General features: G+C 37.4%; 2 protein-coding genes across 2 annotated transcripts; one reads left to right on the forward strand and one right to left on the reverse strand.

The window, feature by feature from the left end:
* Window positions 1–697: 697 nt before the first annotated feature.
* Window positions 698–9,220, forward strand: LOC21387271 (conserved oligomeric Golgi complex subunit 1). The gene is made up of 6 exons (XM_010111842.2): window positions 698–2,941; window positions 4,478–4,672; window positions 5,979–6,259; window positions 6,997–7,176; window positions 7,426–7,603; window positions 8,481–9,220. Exons 1-6 carry the CDS (start codon window positions 800–802, stop codon window positions 8,652–8,654), a joined length of 3,150 nt encoding a protein of 1,049 aa, XP_010110144.1. The 5' UTR covers window positions 698–799; the 3' UTR covers window positions 8,655–9,220.
* Window positions 9,221–10,001: 781 nt separating this feature from the next.
* LOC21387272 (protease Do-like 10, mitochondrial) lies at window positions 10,002–13,421 on the reverse strand. The gene is made up of 7 exons (XM_010111843.2): window positions 13,026–13,421; window positions 12,452–12,908; window positions 12,105–12,364; window positions 11,778–11,905; window positions 10,717–10,920; window positions 10,561–10,611; window positions 10,002–10,434 (listed from the first exon to the last, which is right to left on the reverse strand). Exons 1-7 carry the CDS (start codon window positions 13,339–13,341, stop codon window positions 10,222–10,224), a joined length of 1,629 nt encoding a protein of 542 aa, XP_010110145.1. The 5' UTR covers window positions 13,342–13,421; the 3' UTR covers window positions 10,002–10,221.
* Window positions 13,422–14,996: the final 1,575 nt, after the last annotated feature.

Genomic DNA, 14,996 nt, shown 5'->3' on the forward strand with positions numbered 1-14,996 from the left:
TTTTTTTTTTTCGTTTTCTGATTTCCACAAAAAGACAAAAACGTTTTTGATTTTGTTTTTAAAAAAAATTTGCACCAAACACGTTTTTAACACCTATTTTTATTTTTTTGCTTTGAAAACCGTGAAAAACGAAAATGAAAACACAAACAAACATGCCCATTATTTTTCAAAATGCTCTCTTAACTTTTAAAACCCTTCAAAACATCTTGTGATCTATAAAAAAAATCATTCAAAATGCATCTGTCTTTCTCCATTTATAATTTCTAATGATTTTGTTGAATGGCAGTTATTCAGAGAAATATAGATCTCGTTCATTTTACCGATTTGAGTTTTTAATTTTAGGTTTTTACAGTAAAAAATTCTTAAAAAATGTTACATCTAATTTTTTATACTACAGTGAAAAACTCTCAAAAAATATCATATCTCAACTCGAATTAAAAACTCAAATTTACGAAGTGAATGATGTCATAATTCGTTGAACATTTCCCCTAAAAAAGTAAAAAAGGTTGATCATTTTTGTCAGAATTTATTTCCTATTCATCCTTTTTTTTTGTTTGGAAGGGACAATTCACCAAATACTATTCTCTCGGTTCATTATTCAGACAAATTTATTTATGTAAAAAAAAAGAAAAGAAAAGAAAAAGAAACAGATCTGTTGCTGATACGACACGTCGTGTCGGTTGAGAACCATCACCAACTGCGAAATGCCAAATACAACCCAACCTTAGTTTGTTGCTCGTCGTTCGTGATTCAGACAAAACTCCAGAGACAGAAAAAGAAAACAAAGGCAGGAGCAGCAATGAGAGTTGTTCCGGTGGACGACGGCCTCCAGAGGGCCAGCCTTAGCGGCGGCGGTTACAGAGACGCCGAATCCCTCTTCCGGTCCAAACCAATCTCCGAGATCCGAACTGCCGAATCCACCACTCGCTCTCTCATTCAGCAGAAGCAAGACGATCTCCGCCGTCTCGTCGGCACTCGCTATCGCGATCTCATCGACTCCGCCGACTCCATTCTTCTTATGAAACAATCCTCTCTTTCCATTTCCTCCAATCTCTCCTCAATTCAACTTTCTCTCTCTTCCCTCACTCCTCACACTCACAATCACATTCCTAATGACAGAAATGATTCTTCTTCTAATGAGGAATCTCAGAGATCTCGCATCTACGCCATGGCCTGTCGCGTTAAGTACCTCGTCGACGCTCCCGAGCACATCTGGGGTTGCCTTGACGAGTCCATGTTCCTTGAAGCCGCTTCCAGGTTCGTACGTTCCAAACATGTTCATCTCCGTCTCAATGCCGATCTCAACGACTCCGATCGCCGCCGATTCGGAGTTCTTCTGCAGCATCAATGGCAGATCGTCGACGGCTTTAAGGCTCAGATCTCGCAGCGCGCCAGAGATCGTCTCTCCGATCGAGATCTCCCGATCGGATCCTACGCCGACGCCATGGCCTCTGTTTCCGTAATCGACGATCTCTCTCCGGAACGGAATCTGTCTCTGTTTCTCGAGAGCAGGAAGACGTGGATTTCGCAGACGTTGTTGAATAGGGATTCCGATGAGGATGATGACGTCGTTAGGGTTTTCCTTGAGGTTCTGAGGACGATTCAGGTGACGGTTGGGCAAGTCGGAGAGCTTTTCTTGAGGGTTTTGAACGAATTGCCCCTGTTTTACAGGGTCGTGCTGGGTTCTCCTCCCGCGTCTCAGCTGTTCGGCGGAATTCCCTATCCGGAAGAGGAGGTCAAGCTTTGGAACTCATTTAGGGATCAGCTTGAGTCCGCCATGGCGATTCTCGACAGAGACTGCATTGCCAAGGCATGCTCCTCGTGGGTGAGGGAATGTGGAAGAGAGATGGTTGCCAAGATCAACGGGAGGTTTCTCATTGACGCCGTGGGAAGCGGCCGAGAGCTCGCTGCCGCCGAGAAGGCGATAAGGGAGACGATGGAGAGCAAGGAGGTCTTGGGAGGGAGCCTGGAATGGCTGAGAAGCGTTTTCGGAGGATCTTCCGAGATCGAGTTGCCGTGGAGTCGGATGCGTGAGCTTGTTCTGGGAGATGATTCCGATCTGTGGGACGATATTCTTGAGGACGCATTTGTGGGGAGGATGAAGGCAATCGTCGATTCAAGGTTCGGAGAAATGGCGAGCGTTGTGAATGCGGTGGGAGGAGAAGCCGTTGGTGGTGAATGTGGGCTTGGTTTTGGTGGCGTTTGGTTTGTAGACTCCAATGCTAAGAAGGTTTCACTATCTGGGTTAAAAGCGAAAAGCTCTCCTGAAGAGAGTAATGAGTTCAAGAGTTGTCTCAATGCGTATTTTGGTCCCCAAATTAGTGGGATAAGAGATGCTGTGGATAACTGTTGCCAGAGTGTTCTTGAGGATGTTCTGAGTTTCTTGGAATCTCCAAAGGCATCTCTTAGGCTAAAGGCTTTGGCCCCATATCTGCAATCCAAGTGTTATGATAGTCTTTCCATTATATTGAAGCAACTCAAACAGGAGATTCATGATCTAGAGGAAGCTGCCATGGGAGGTGGGCAAGACAAGGAAGGAGTCCAGAGGGCTCTTTTCGTTGGAAGACTGTTGTTTGCATTTCTCAACCACTCAAAGCATGTTCCTGTGATTTTGGGTCCTCCAAGGTTTTGGGTCAATGAAACCGTGTCTGTGGTTTTTGATAGATTACCGTTGTTGTTGCGGGCTGATTCTTCAGTTGTTGATGGTGAGGCAAGACGAGCGTCCGCTGGCTCGAAAAGGCATACTTCGTTGGCTACCGCCGCATTGCTTGGGGCGGATGAAAGCGCGAGCCCCAAACTAGAGGAACTCACTTCGACTTTGCGAGACCTTTGCATTCGAGCTAATGGATTGTGGATATCGTGGTTGTCTAACGAGCTCTCTATTATTCTATCACGTGAGCTTGAGCAAGATGATGCTTTGACATCAACAGCTCCCTTGCGGGTATGTGCCATTTTGCTCAGCACTACTGTTTTGTTTTGTTTTGTTTTGTATATACACATGATGGTTTTTCATTTCGCGCATGTTCCCTTGAAAGAATAATATAAAAACTGCTAGAAGTATAATTATCTGAGCGGAACAACTGTTTGGATCAGAGGTTTAGTGAAAAGGATTTTGATCGTCTATAAATTAATGATTCTAGTAACATTGTCACGAGCTTAATCTAAAACGGATCAAAGCTTATATACTAGTTAGTCTTGACACGAGTGTATATGGGATGGTTTGATTTGAGTTGGAAACCAGCCAGGAAGTATTATGATTCAGAATGGAACAACTATTTGGATAAATAAGATGATAAGTGAAAAGGATGGTACTATTTATGAAGTAACTGCTCCAAATCTGCAATGTGCGAATCCACCAACATGTAGGAAGTTGGGGGTCGTCGCCTTCAATATCTTTTTGGCAAAAGAGACGTGGGGAAAAAAATTTAGAATATAGCTGGAAATAAAGCTGCCAAATCATAGAAACAGTTAGTTTTTAGCAATAGAACAAACAGAGGAAACATAAGGTTTTTGTTCAAATAACATCCAATGCGATCATACAATTCAGTGGGGTGTATGATTATGATCACGAGGGATCATGGGATTTTGTTAGGAGACTGTGTAAGGCAAAGGTGTCAGGGAGACATGTAGTTGGATAGAGCTTTTGTGGTTGTTAGAAATCTGTGATGGAGTTTGTGGCTTATGAAAGATTGATTATTGATAATATGATTGCTATATGTGTATGGATTTCTAGTACGATAGCTCAGTTTAATCCCCTCTGCCAATTGGTAAACTGAACCAGAGAATGATAATTTGGTGGTGGGTCAAGTTTTTGTTGGTGAGCAGAATATGGAGTGAGGTTGAAACATAATGAAAAGTGGGAACCAATATTTTTAAATTGCTATGTGGTTTAATTTAATTTAATTTTTTTTTTTTAAATTTGAGCTGGCCTCTCTTAGGTTTCTGATAAGATCTAGTATTTGAGAGTAAATTCTGATTTTGTATCACTTGATTTTAGGAGAGGAATTAAGCAATATAGAGGAAAGATAGAGTTGTGAGCTTTTGCAAGGTTCACTCTCTCCCAAGGCTAAAGGCAAAGGAACAAAATCTTTCCTGCCTCACACACTAAATATGTCCCCGACACATTATTCGCTTAATCTAATAGAAAAAACACCCATCCCAATGCACGCCTACCCCACACACCTTTTGCATAACTAATTCCTTAGCAAGGCCACGTGCTTGGCACGCCTTGCATAGGTGAATCAAATTGGAGGCTTATCAGTTGGTTGAATTTCGTCATGACTTATGAGCTTCAGTTTTCACCCTTTTGGACAAAATGGACAGTAGAAGTTCTGTTAGTTCTTTTGGCAGTTTACATATTTATATTATTTGGTTTTTTGCCTGTGATTTGTTGATTTAAAGCTTTGTGTGCTTTAAGAATGGTATCGTTTGCCTAAAATTGACTTCTTTTGACAAATTTTTCTAAATTATTGGGTAGGGCTGGGAAGAGACTGTAGTCAAACAAGATCAGTCTAATGATAGCCATTCAGAGATGAAAATATTGCTCCCATCTATGCCTTCTCTCTATATTGTGTCATTTCTATTCCGTGCATGTGAAGAAGTTCACAGGATTGGAGGTCATGTACTTGACCGGACAATTTTGCAAAATCTTGCACTAAGCCTATTTGAAAAGGTAATTTACTTTCCTAAATGTTCAATTCTTTAAATTTCTTTATCCAGTTTATTATAGGCTTTTTTTGTGTGGTCCCTCACCATTTTTATGGGGGAAATTTCCCCTATTGTAAAAAGTTAAAGGATTAGCGTAACCGGTTAAATGATTAGCGTAATTCTCTTGTATTAAGTCGTATCAATTACTATTTTAGAACCAAAAGTCATTTTTAAACATATGGCAAATAAAACACTGGCATGTACTGCTCCAAACAAATGTTCATGCATGACCAGATGTGCCTATAAAAAAAAGAACATGACAGATGTAATTCTTCACGACAATATTATTCAAGTTTAAAACGACAGTTAGTTATGATGGAACGACTGATATTAACAGTAAAAACGATAGTCGTTTATTGATGTGCCTTTTAATATTTTTCATATAATTATTCATGATAGGTGTACATGACAGTCGTTTATTGCTATCTGTTTAAAAACGACTTCTGGTTTTCAAAATAGTAACTGTTACGACTCAATATAAGAGAATTACGCTAGGCTTTCAGCCGGTTATGATTGGCACATGGCCCCATTACGATGGCGCATATGGGACTTGTCCCCCATTTTCAAACTGAGGGACTATAGACAACTCATTATTATTATTATTATTTTATAAAACACAGGATTAAATTCGCAACCTCTCCCAAACCCCCCAGTGCCACTAGACCAAGCAGTCTTAGGCATTTGATTTATAATTATTATTTATTATTATTGTTGTTGTTGTTGTTATTATTATTATTTACTTCTAATAGCAGAAGTGATTAGGAAAGCGTAAGTCATTGCGCTATTTTGGGCGTTGTCCTTTTTATTACTCTCTTATTGATTTATATTTGCGTGCTTCCTTGGGTTTTCATTTCTGAAAATTTGTTATATTTTGGTTTGCCTATTTCTTATAGTCTGTTATTCTAGTTTAGTCTCTTGAATTTCCTTGTTATTAGGATTGCCTGTCCAAAAATAGACTTGATTTTGTTTAGCGTTTTAGATATTCAATTGAAAGAAACACAGATTATAGAGAATTTTTTTATCTCGATCCTCTCTCTCTGTAGTTTTTGTTCCTTTCTTTCTCTCTCTTCTCTCCCTCATTTTCTATCCATCTTTTTTTCTCCCATGGCCCTTATCCGTGATATATTTCCATGTTAACTATGAACTCAAGTTGAAAACTATACTTGCATTCCTTCATTGATGTGATGGTTTCTTGTTTCTGGGGAATCAGGTGCGATATAACCCATAATTACCTGCCACAATGCGTTATTGACTACCAACCTTTCTTATAGGTTATCGCTGTTTATGGGAACTTTCTATCCACGAAAGAGGCCAGTGGATCTCAAATGTCAGAAAAAGGAGTCTTGCAGGTCTTATTAGACTTGAGATTTGTTGCCGATGTTCTTTCAGGAGGTGATTCAAATTTGATTGAGGAGTCATTGAAAGTTCCAAGAGCTAAAGTTCCTTTCAGACGGAAACAGGATTTGAAACAGACAAAGTCTGTGGTCAGAGAGCGTATCAATGGCTTGATAACTCATCTTTCGCAAAGATTGGATCCGATTGACTGGCTTACGTAAGTCTATATGTATTTTTATGGCCACCGCCCCAAAGTTGCTATACAGCTGTTTTATTGCGTGCATTTTCTTGCCCACGGCTATTCTTAGAGGAGTATCTCTTATGGGAATGATTACTAGCAGGAGTTTCAGTTATTGCCTGGGATATGTCAGTAAGAGCTTTTGGCTGATAGTTATTGGTTGAGATTTTTTTGCAATTCATGCATTTTCATGTGGTGAAATTTGAATTAGCGGAGTATGAGAATTAAAGCACATACTTAAGTTTGAGCCTTGATGAATGATATATATATATATATATATATAAATATAATATTTTCTGATGGGATATGTTTTGCTGAGTAACATCACTCCAAAGTATCATTGTATATTTTGGTAGCGAATCACCAAACTAGATTGTGATCTAATCACATGGCTGCACTTCCATCAGGTGGAAGTTTCAACTTTTACATACAATGGAATGGGATAAAAATGTAACGAAACTCAACCTTTATTTTTGTGCACTTCTATTTACAGCTTCCAAGTTGGTTATTATATTGTTCCCATTCCCGCTTGAGATGTTATTTTCTTTTAATGATTAAAAGAAAATGAAATCTTCTTTGTTCATTCTTGTAGTGCCCCCCGGCTTCCCCCCGCCCCGATAAAAAATCTTATTTTTCCTAATTAAGAAACAGAGAGAAGCCATTCAAGTATTTTGATTCCGTTGATGTAGTTTTCTGATTTGCTTCACTTCTTTAAGGTATGAGCCATATCTCTGGGAGAATGAGAGGCAATCATACCAACGGCATGCTGTCCTCTTTGGTTTCTTTGTACAGCTCAATCGCTTGTACACAGATACTGTTCAGAAACTACCTACTAATTCGGAGTCCAATATCATGAGATGTTCTTCTGTTCCTCGCTTCAAATACCTTCCTATCAGGTTAGCTTTCTTGTATGTTGGTACAACTTTCTGAGCTTTGAGTAACTTAGCACAAAGTCTATTGTCTAATTCGATTCAACTTACCCTAAACCTGAATCGAGGGTCTACTTTGTCTCAATTTTCGTCACTGATACGATGCTGGTGTTGTTTTTTGTTGGAGTCCTCCACTACCAGCTTCCTGATTACAACCTGGTAGGCTTAGTGCCATATTATTGAGTATATAAATTGCTACTTATTTTTGTTATCCAGTGCTCCTGCATTGTCTTCACGAGGGACAACTAAGGCATCTCTTTCAACATCTGCGGAAGATATATCTTCAAGAAGTTCCTGGAAAGCTTACACAAATGGTGACCTTTCTGAGAAGATTGATATGGATGACAGCTCTAGTTTTGGGGTTGCTACACCTTTCTTAAAATCTTTTATGCAGGTAAGCGTATTCAACTTTTTGAATTCTCATTTATGATACTTCATCGTATTTGCGTCTTAACATTTAGAATCTTGAACTTTGTCATGTATATGGACGTTCCTGACCATGCTATGTTGCTGTGGCCATTTGATATCAGATTTACATGTATACGTGGCAATTTCAGTGGCAATTTTGAATTCCACTTTTGTTACATAGATCTGGTTATATAGGTTTAAGACTGTTGAATTGAAACCTGAACAAAGTACGGAGGGGTGTAGGAACTTAAATAAAAAGGTTAGATAACAGTGTTACCTGTTGCCTGGATGCACCTGGAGAGATGGAGTCTTGTTTCTTTAGAAAATGCAAGACAATTGTTTTGTTTGTTCCACTGTTTTTTCATTTGAAGCTCTTGTTATTTAACTCGTATATTAGGTCAATATTGCAATGTCTTACTATGTCTTAAGAAAATTTACAAAGATCAAGTTTTCATCCAGCCCCAGTTAATTTTTACTGAAAAAGAAAAGCGGGTCCAGTGCCAAGTGAGGAATCTAAATGCTTACGCATTGGTGCCACCTCTTGTATTTCCTGTAGGCCCCATGCCTGATAAACGGGCCATCAGAAATGTGCAAACCAGCTTGATATAAGTTTGTCACTGTTAAGGCAAATGTCTTATTGTTATGACAGTTGCAATCTTTCATAATCTTGAAATTGCATAGTGTAGTGGTTAATCTGTTACACGTATCCAAAAATGTTGTTAGGAAATTCAGTTTGGCGTTTATGCATCACACACACTGGTTTCACTTTCATTTTGAGGAAGAACCTGAAGGGTTTCTATGTTGCCTAGTTATACATACACACATACATAAAAATTGAACATGATTTTTCTTTTGATGGACAGGTTGGTAGCAAATTTGGAGGAAGCACGCTGAAATTGGGATCCATACTCACAGATGGGCAAGTGGGTATATTCAAAGACAGATCCACTGCGGCAATGTCAACATTTGGCGATATTCTACCAGCCCAAGCTGCAGGTCTTCTTTCATCCTTCACTGCATCCAAATCGGACTCCTGATTGCACCACGAATTGTTCAATCCTATGTCAGTTCCAAGATGGATACGTGAAGAATAAGTGTTGAAACTCAGAGCTGAGGAGGCTATGCCACTAGAGCTATATCCCGCACCAAAAGGGTAGGCGTACGGCAAGGACAATTTTGGAGATGTCGATAAGGCATTTTATCTTATTCGTCAAAGGAAGAAACGAACTAAGTTTATGAGAGGAATTATTGGTCCGACAGTATGTAGCTGGCTTTCCTGGGGTTACCCTTATGGTCGGTCTACTTTGAAGTGGAAACGTAATGATATGAACCGAAAATATTGCCCGGAGTAGGGTGGTGATGCTTCAAACAGATAGTAACATTAAGGGAAAAGTTCATATTAGAGATAACACATGAAATGTAAGCTTAGTTTTCCAATTCAAAGCATTGAATTCGTTAGTTTTGATGTACATAGAAATCAAACATTCACATGGGGTCATTCTTTCACTTTGCGTCAGAGATTTGTTATGTTCCTTTCGGATGTATAGCAGATATTGCAATGTGTTTTTTGAGCTTCGTATAGAGAACGAGATATTGAACTTCTTCTTCTTCCTCTCTTTTTTTTTTTTTTTTTTTTTTTTTTTTTTTTTCCGGGAAAACTCTTTTTTTTTTTTTTTTTTTTTTTTTTTTTTTTTGCCGGATGAGCTATATTTGGTTTTTGAGAGTTAGTTTTATTGATTATTTTCTTGATAGAATTATTATATTGATTGGTTGGTCAGGGGTGAAAAGGGGCTCGGCAAGTGGTATGATGCGAGAACCAAATGTCCTTCATGTGGGCGTCACTGTTGCGTACTGTACTTGTGAGTTAGCGTTCTGCTTTGTTGTGACGCATCAAATATATATGTGCGATAAAATTGGGGAGCTCACTCTTTAAAAAGTATTGTTCTAAAGTTTTTACTATTTATTATTGATTAATATATTTTTACTATTTATTCTTAATTAATATATCTTTTAACTAACATAGTTTTTTGACAAGAAAATATTAATGAAGTGCAAGAGATACAAATTTAACTCATAAATTTTAAGAGGCATTTGTTTCTTTTTCCCAATATATTATGCATGCGGTGTTTGGAAAACATTAATTTAAATGTTTTTAAAAATGTCATTGGAAATAGGTTTTAAAATTGTTGTTTGGTTTTATGTGTGGCGATTCATGATTGGATATATATTGGATATAAAATGTGACGGGCATTTTAAACCATAAATCTAGGACCAATCATAAACCAACACTTGCACTAAAGTTAATAAATAAAACAAAACTTCGGAACGGCAAGAACCATTCTTTACTTTCGTAAAATTCATTATAACAAAGTCAATTCCTCCAAGAAACAGTACGAAAGTGAACAACGTGTTGAAAAAAAAAACCCCCACTTATTATGCGTTATTGGCTACCATTTGCATAATCAGGTAATACATTAGGCAATTAATATAATAAAGCAGAAATTTTAAAGCACTTTTAAGCCGAAACAATGTACATCAGAAAAAGAAGTTCAATTTCCTCTATTTCATTTGGTTGCATCATATCTTAAGCAAACCTTAGGATCTCTAATTCTTCTCATCGGCAAGATCTTTAGACATTGCGGAAGGTATCCGATGCCACTTCAAAATTTTGGAAGTAGCAATTTTAGCCGAATTATAGTTCAATGCAATAACCCTCTCATCGTCCAAATCAAACCGCACATTATCCTCTGTGTTGTTCTCCACAAGTTGGCATAAATGTTTCAGATTTTCTATTTCTAACCCGTTCACCTTCTTAACCTGCAAAATTACAAGTTTCATAACTCCAATGGATGTTAATTACAGTATAACTAAGTAGGGGAAAAGAAGACATATAAAAGAAAGAAAACACACACACACACACATAACGTATAGGGAAGCTGGCACCTGTAATTCTGCAAGGCGCTCATAGCCAGCATTGACATCATCCATTAGCACCTGAAGTTAACAAAGCATGTCACCAAAACAGTGTCTAATTAACGGTAAAAAACAAAAAACAAAAAAACATTGCACATGAAAAACCTGTGAGCAAACAAACCAAACCTGAGAAAGGATGACAAGCTGTTCCCCAGGCTTTTTGGGGAGTTCCCGAAGTGCCCTTTGGCATAAACTACGTGGTGCAGTGTTGTACCAGTCTTCTCCATACTCGTGAAGGTATGGTTGGGTGAGCGGAACAAATACCAAACCGGCAAAAATGTAATAACTTGGAAGCCTATCAAACTGATGAGCCGGAACTAATGGTTGCAACTGCAGAGTTGTCAAGTTTAAACAACGATGATTATGTTCGTTTATTATTAAATAGGCCCCACGAATATTTGTTATCAGCACAACAAAGCCTTATACTAACAGGATCGTAAGTTCAAGATTCTAGGATTGAACGGTATGAAAGGTCTGTGCACAAATTAAAAATGCAATTAATTCCATTTGGTTTTTTGACAAGAATCAGGAAGTTCATTGAAATATCTCTTGCTAGTGTATTGCTATTGATAATGGTTTTTCTTTTTTTTTTTTTTTTGCAAGTTCTATTGATTTAGAGGTTCAACATAAATGTTATGGAAAAACATAAAACAGAAATCTTGAGCATGACGAAGATGAAGGAAATGTTTTAAATGCACCAGGAGCATATGAAAAGCTGATTAGAATAAATCTGAATGTTAGTACCCTCAATAATAAAGATGATACATCTGAAGTTCAACCAAGGACCCAACAGCTGCTGAGAAAAATTCCATGGTTCTCTGGCTGTGTGTATTTAATTCATATGGTTTTCACATTCAATGGCTTTGCAAACAGAAAAAAGATAAGCAAAACCTTATCTGAATGATTCTACTTATACCTGAATACTGCTACTTTATTTTTGGATATTCAACCAATCTCGATTGAACATGAAGCGGCATTCTCTGTGCCAGTGCTGGTTATATATATATTTTCCCCCGAAACCTAGTACATATAGGTTAGGGAGAGGATTGGGGGAAAACCCATCTTATCTACACTAATCAATTTCGCATCCCAGGATTTATGGACACTTCATTTGGTCCCTTTCATGAATCAAAAACAACAAAAGTCACAGCTCAAACAGACATACATACAAGAAATCAACGACTTACAGGTCGAAGGGTGATAAAGAATTCGTGTTCTTCACCATCTCTCAGAACTCTAACAACAGCTGTTTCCTTTGGTTTCTTCATTGAGACCAAATGATCAAATGTTATCCTCTCTCTATTTCTGAAACAAACTGCACAACAGGCCAGAAATCATGACAAAAGTATTAGAAACAAGGGCCAAACAAAAACAACTCCCTTTGTTGTTCAAAGCATTTTCATAAATCCAATTCTATCTTCTCCGTTTCCTATTTTTATTTCAAGCCATAAGTTGTCAACTTAAGAATGAAAAAGACGTGTTCGTAAAGGAATAAAAAGGTGAGCTGTGGCTACCTGTTCCATCATTTGCTATAGGCACTCCATCAAATGCAAGAATAATATCATCTTTCTTCAAAACCTTGTTTGCATCAGAAAGAGGGTTAATTTTGCTCACTAGCACGCCGGCCATGTCGTCACGCATCCGAAAGTAGTTTCTAAGTTGAACGTTTTCAGTTGGCTGACACGACAAACCCATAGAGCAGAACCCGACATATTTTCCACACTCCTCCACACCATCTATAAAATGTTTAATCACTGGAACAGGAATTATATAACTGCAATCAATCCAACGCAAAAAGAAAAGAACTTGATCATTAATAAATCTTGTTTGAAGCAACTTGAATTGAGAAGTTAAGACAGACCCAATATTCTCAGCACCAGACAGGTTTTGAAAAGCCACACCAACAACTTTGTTTCCCATGATTGCGGGGCCACCGCTATTCCCAGGATTAATGGCAGCATCGATTTGAATGGCCATCAACTGTGTCGCGCCGTGAACATACTGCGTCGGCTCCACTCTCGAAACGACGCCTTTCGTGACGGATATGTTGTCTCCTCCCTGGGGATATCCAACGACCGCCACGGCTTGTTGAAGGAGCGGAATTTCTCCGAATTCGAGAAAGTTGCGGCCGTCCTCATCCTCGTCCTCCCAGAAATGCTGGTTTTCAACAGTGAGAATGGCTAAATCGCACTCGTGGCCGACGGCTTTGACTTGGGCTCTGTATTTGGTGGGAGAGCCGTGCTTTCTTACAAGCACAAATGTGTGATCGGCCACTACATGTGCATTTGTAACAATCCTTTTCCCACGGATTACAAATCCTACAAATACGTACATACATACGTATTGAAATCAAATCACTGATTGAAATTATTCTCGTTGAGGAAAGAGAAGATTATTACATGTTAGAGAAAGCAAAGGCGAGGAAAGAGACATACCAGAGCCGGTGGTATCGCGCTGGGATTTGTTCTGCCATGGAAGGAAGTAGTTGGGGCTACTTGAGACGGTGAATATCTTAACAACAGACTCCAGAACTGCTTCTGTACCTAAATGAGCCTCCCTCGCAGCCGCCGCCGCCGTCTGTATCCACCGTCTTTGGCCGCCGCCGCCGTTAGGGTTTGTTGATGATGAATGTGGCATAAGAAAAAGAAGAAGCGCATTTTTCTTTTTAATTTGATTTTGATTTTGATTAATGAGAAGAGAAACAGAAGAGCAAGAGGAAGAGAGCCTTAGCTTTGACAATATTCTGAGCATGGCTTTGCCTTAACCTCACCTCTCTGGTCTCTGTAGCGCAACTTTCTCTTTTAGAGAAAGAGACGCAGAAAGAGACGCAAAGAGGGTACTAACGGCTATAAAAGTTTGATCGAAAAATACTTGCGATGGTCCTTTTGTCCGTGGGTTTTAAACTCGTGTGGTTAGTTCATGATTTGAACTATAGTTCGTGATTCGTTACAGTATTTTTTTTTATAAAAAATACATATAAATTAAAAATAATTTTAAATCATAATTTTGAATCCATGAACCAAATATTGATTTTAATTCTCACTTTTTAAAATTTAGGGTGCGTATGGAACTCGTTCTAAAATGATTTTATTTTTTGTATAAAAATGATAATAAAAATGTTTTTAATGTCAGACATAAATCATTTTTAAAAATGCGTTTGATATTATCAAGATATTATTTTCAGTATAAAAAAACTTATTAATGTCTCTCTCTCTACTCGAGAGATGAGAAAATGAAAACAAAAAATAAAAAATGACTAAAAGTCATTTTTCATTTCTCTCTCATTTTACACTAAACTAAAAAATCATTTTCATTTTCATTTTTGTTTTTATTGCGCTAAACACTATTTTAGAAACGTTTTATTTTTTTTTCTCGAAAAACGTAAAAAATAAAACATGAATAATTCTAAACACGGCTTTAAATTTTTCTAATAAAATTAAGAATTATAATTTAAATTATGCAAAATCTTTAAAATAAAAGTTGAACATCAAATCAAAATTTAAATATTGAATCTTTTCTTTTTTAACTAAACATTACTTTTATTGAGCTGAGTTCAAATCACCTTTTATTTTTTTAAATAAATACTAGTTCAAATTAAAATTATAATTCAAACCATGAGAGTCTCCGTACCAAACGTACCTATCTTACTTTTGGTTAACGGTGTTGGAATGGGAACCAAAATAAGAATGGCATGGAATAGAGACAAAAAGAAAGTTGAGCTTTCTGTTTGGTTATCCTGTCTTATATTCAAATATAAATTACTTTCTTAAAAAAAAAGTATCTTATGACTTATATTTTTTATAATTTCATACAGTTACTTACATTTTTACCCTCTTTATTAATTAAAAAAAACCAACAATTTTAAGAAATTAGAATATTTTTTAAACATTTAAAATTTTTTTTAAAAAAACTTAAAATAAAAAAAAACTTTTCTGTCCATTTGAGCTCTTATTTTTTTTGCTACATCTCTTTCTCTCTCTTCTCTCCCTCTCTCTAAATAAGTTATAGATATCTCTTACACGACATAACCTTGTTATAGGTGTTAATAAAGAATACTTCATTTTTTTTCTCAAATCTAAAAAAACTGTTTAGGTTATGTTTTTAAGGCAACCAATGTCAAATTTGTTTCAAATTTGAATAATGTTAAAGACGTGCGTGGCTAGGAATTTTACTTGACTCAACACAGAGGAAAAAGGACAACAAGACACGTGGTCTAATTTGTTTTAACAAATTCAGCTTAGGCTAACAGAGTTAGTTTTAGGGTTAACCAAATTTGTATTCGATTAGAGATTTAATTGTACATAAGAGATTAGATCTGCTTCTTCTAGAGAGCGTGGCTTTGCTCGGTTATAGAGGGAGAAAGAGTCTTTAGAGAGAGAGAGAAAGAGTCTCTAGAGAGAGAGAGA

The sequence above is a fragment of the Morus notabilis genome, unplaced genomic scaffold, assembly GCF_000414095.1.
Source record: "Morus notabilis unplaced genomic scaffold, ASM41409v2 Scaffold1448, whole genome shotgun sequence".
Taxonomy (NCBI): domain Eukaryota; kingdom Viridiplantae; phylum Streptophyta; class Magnoliopsida; order Rosales; family Moraceae; genus Morus; species Morus notabilis.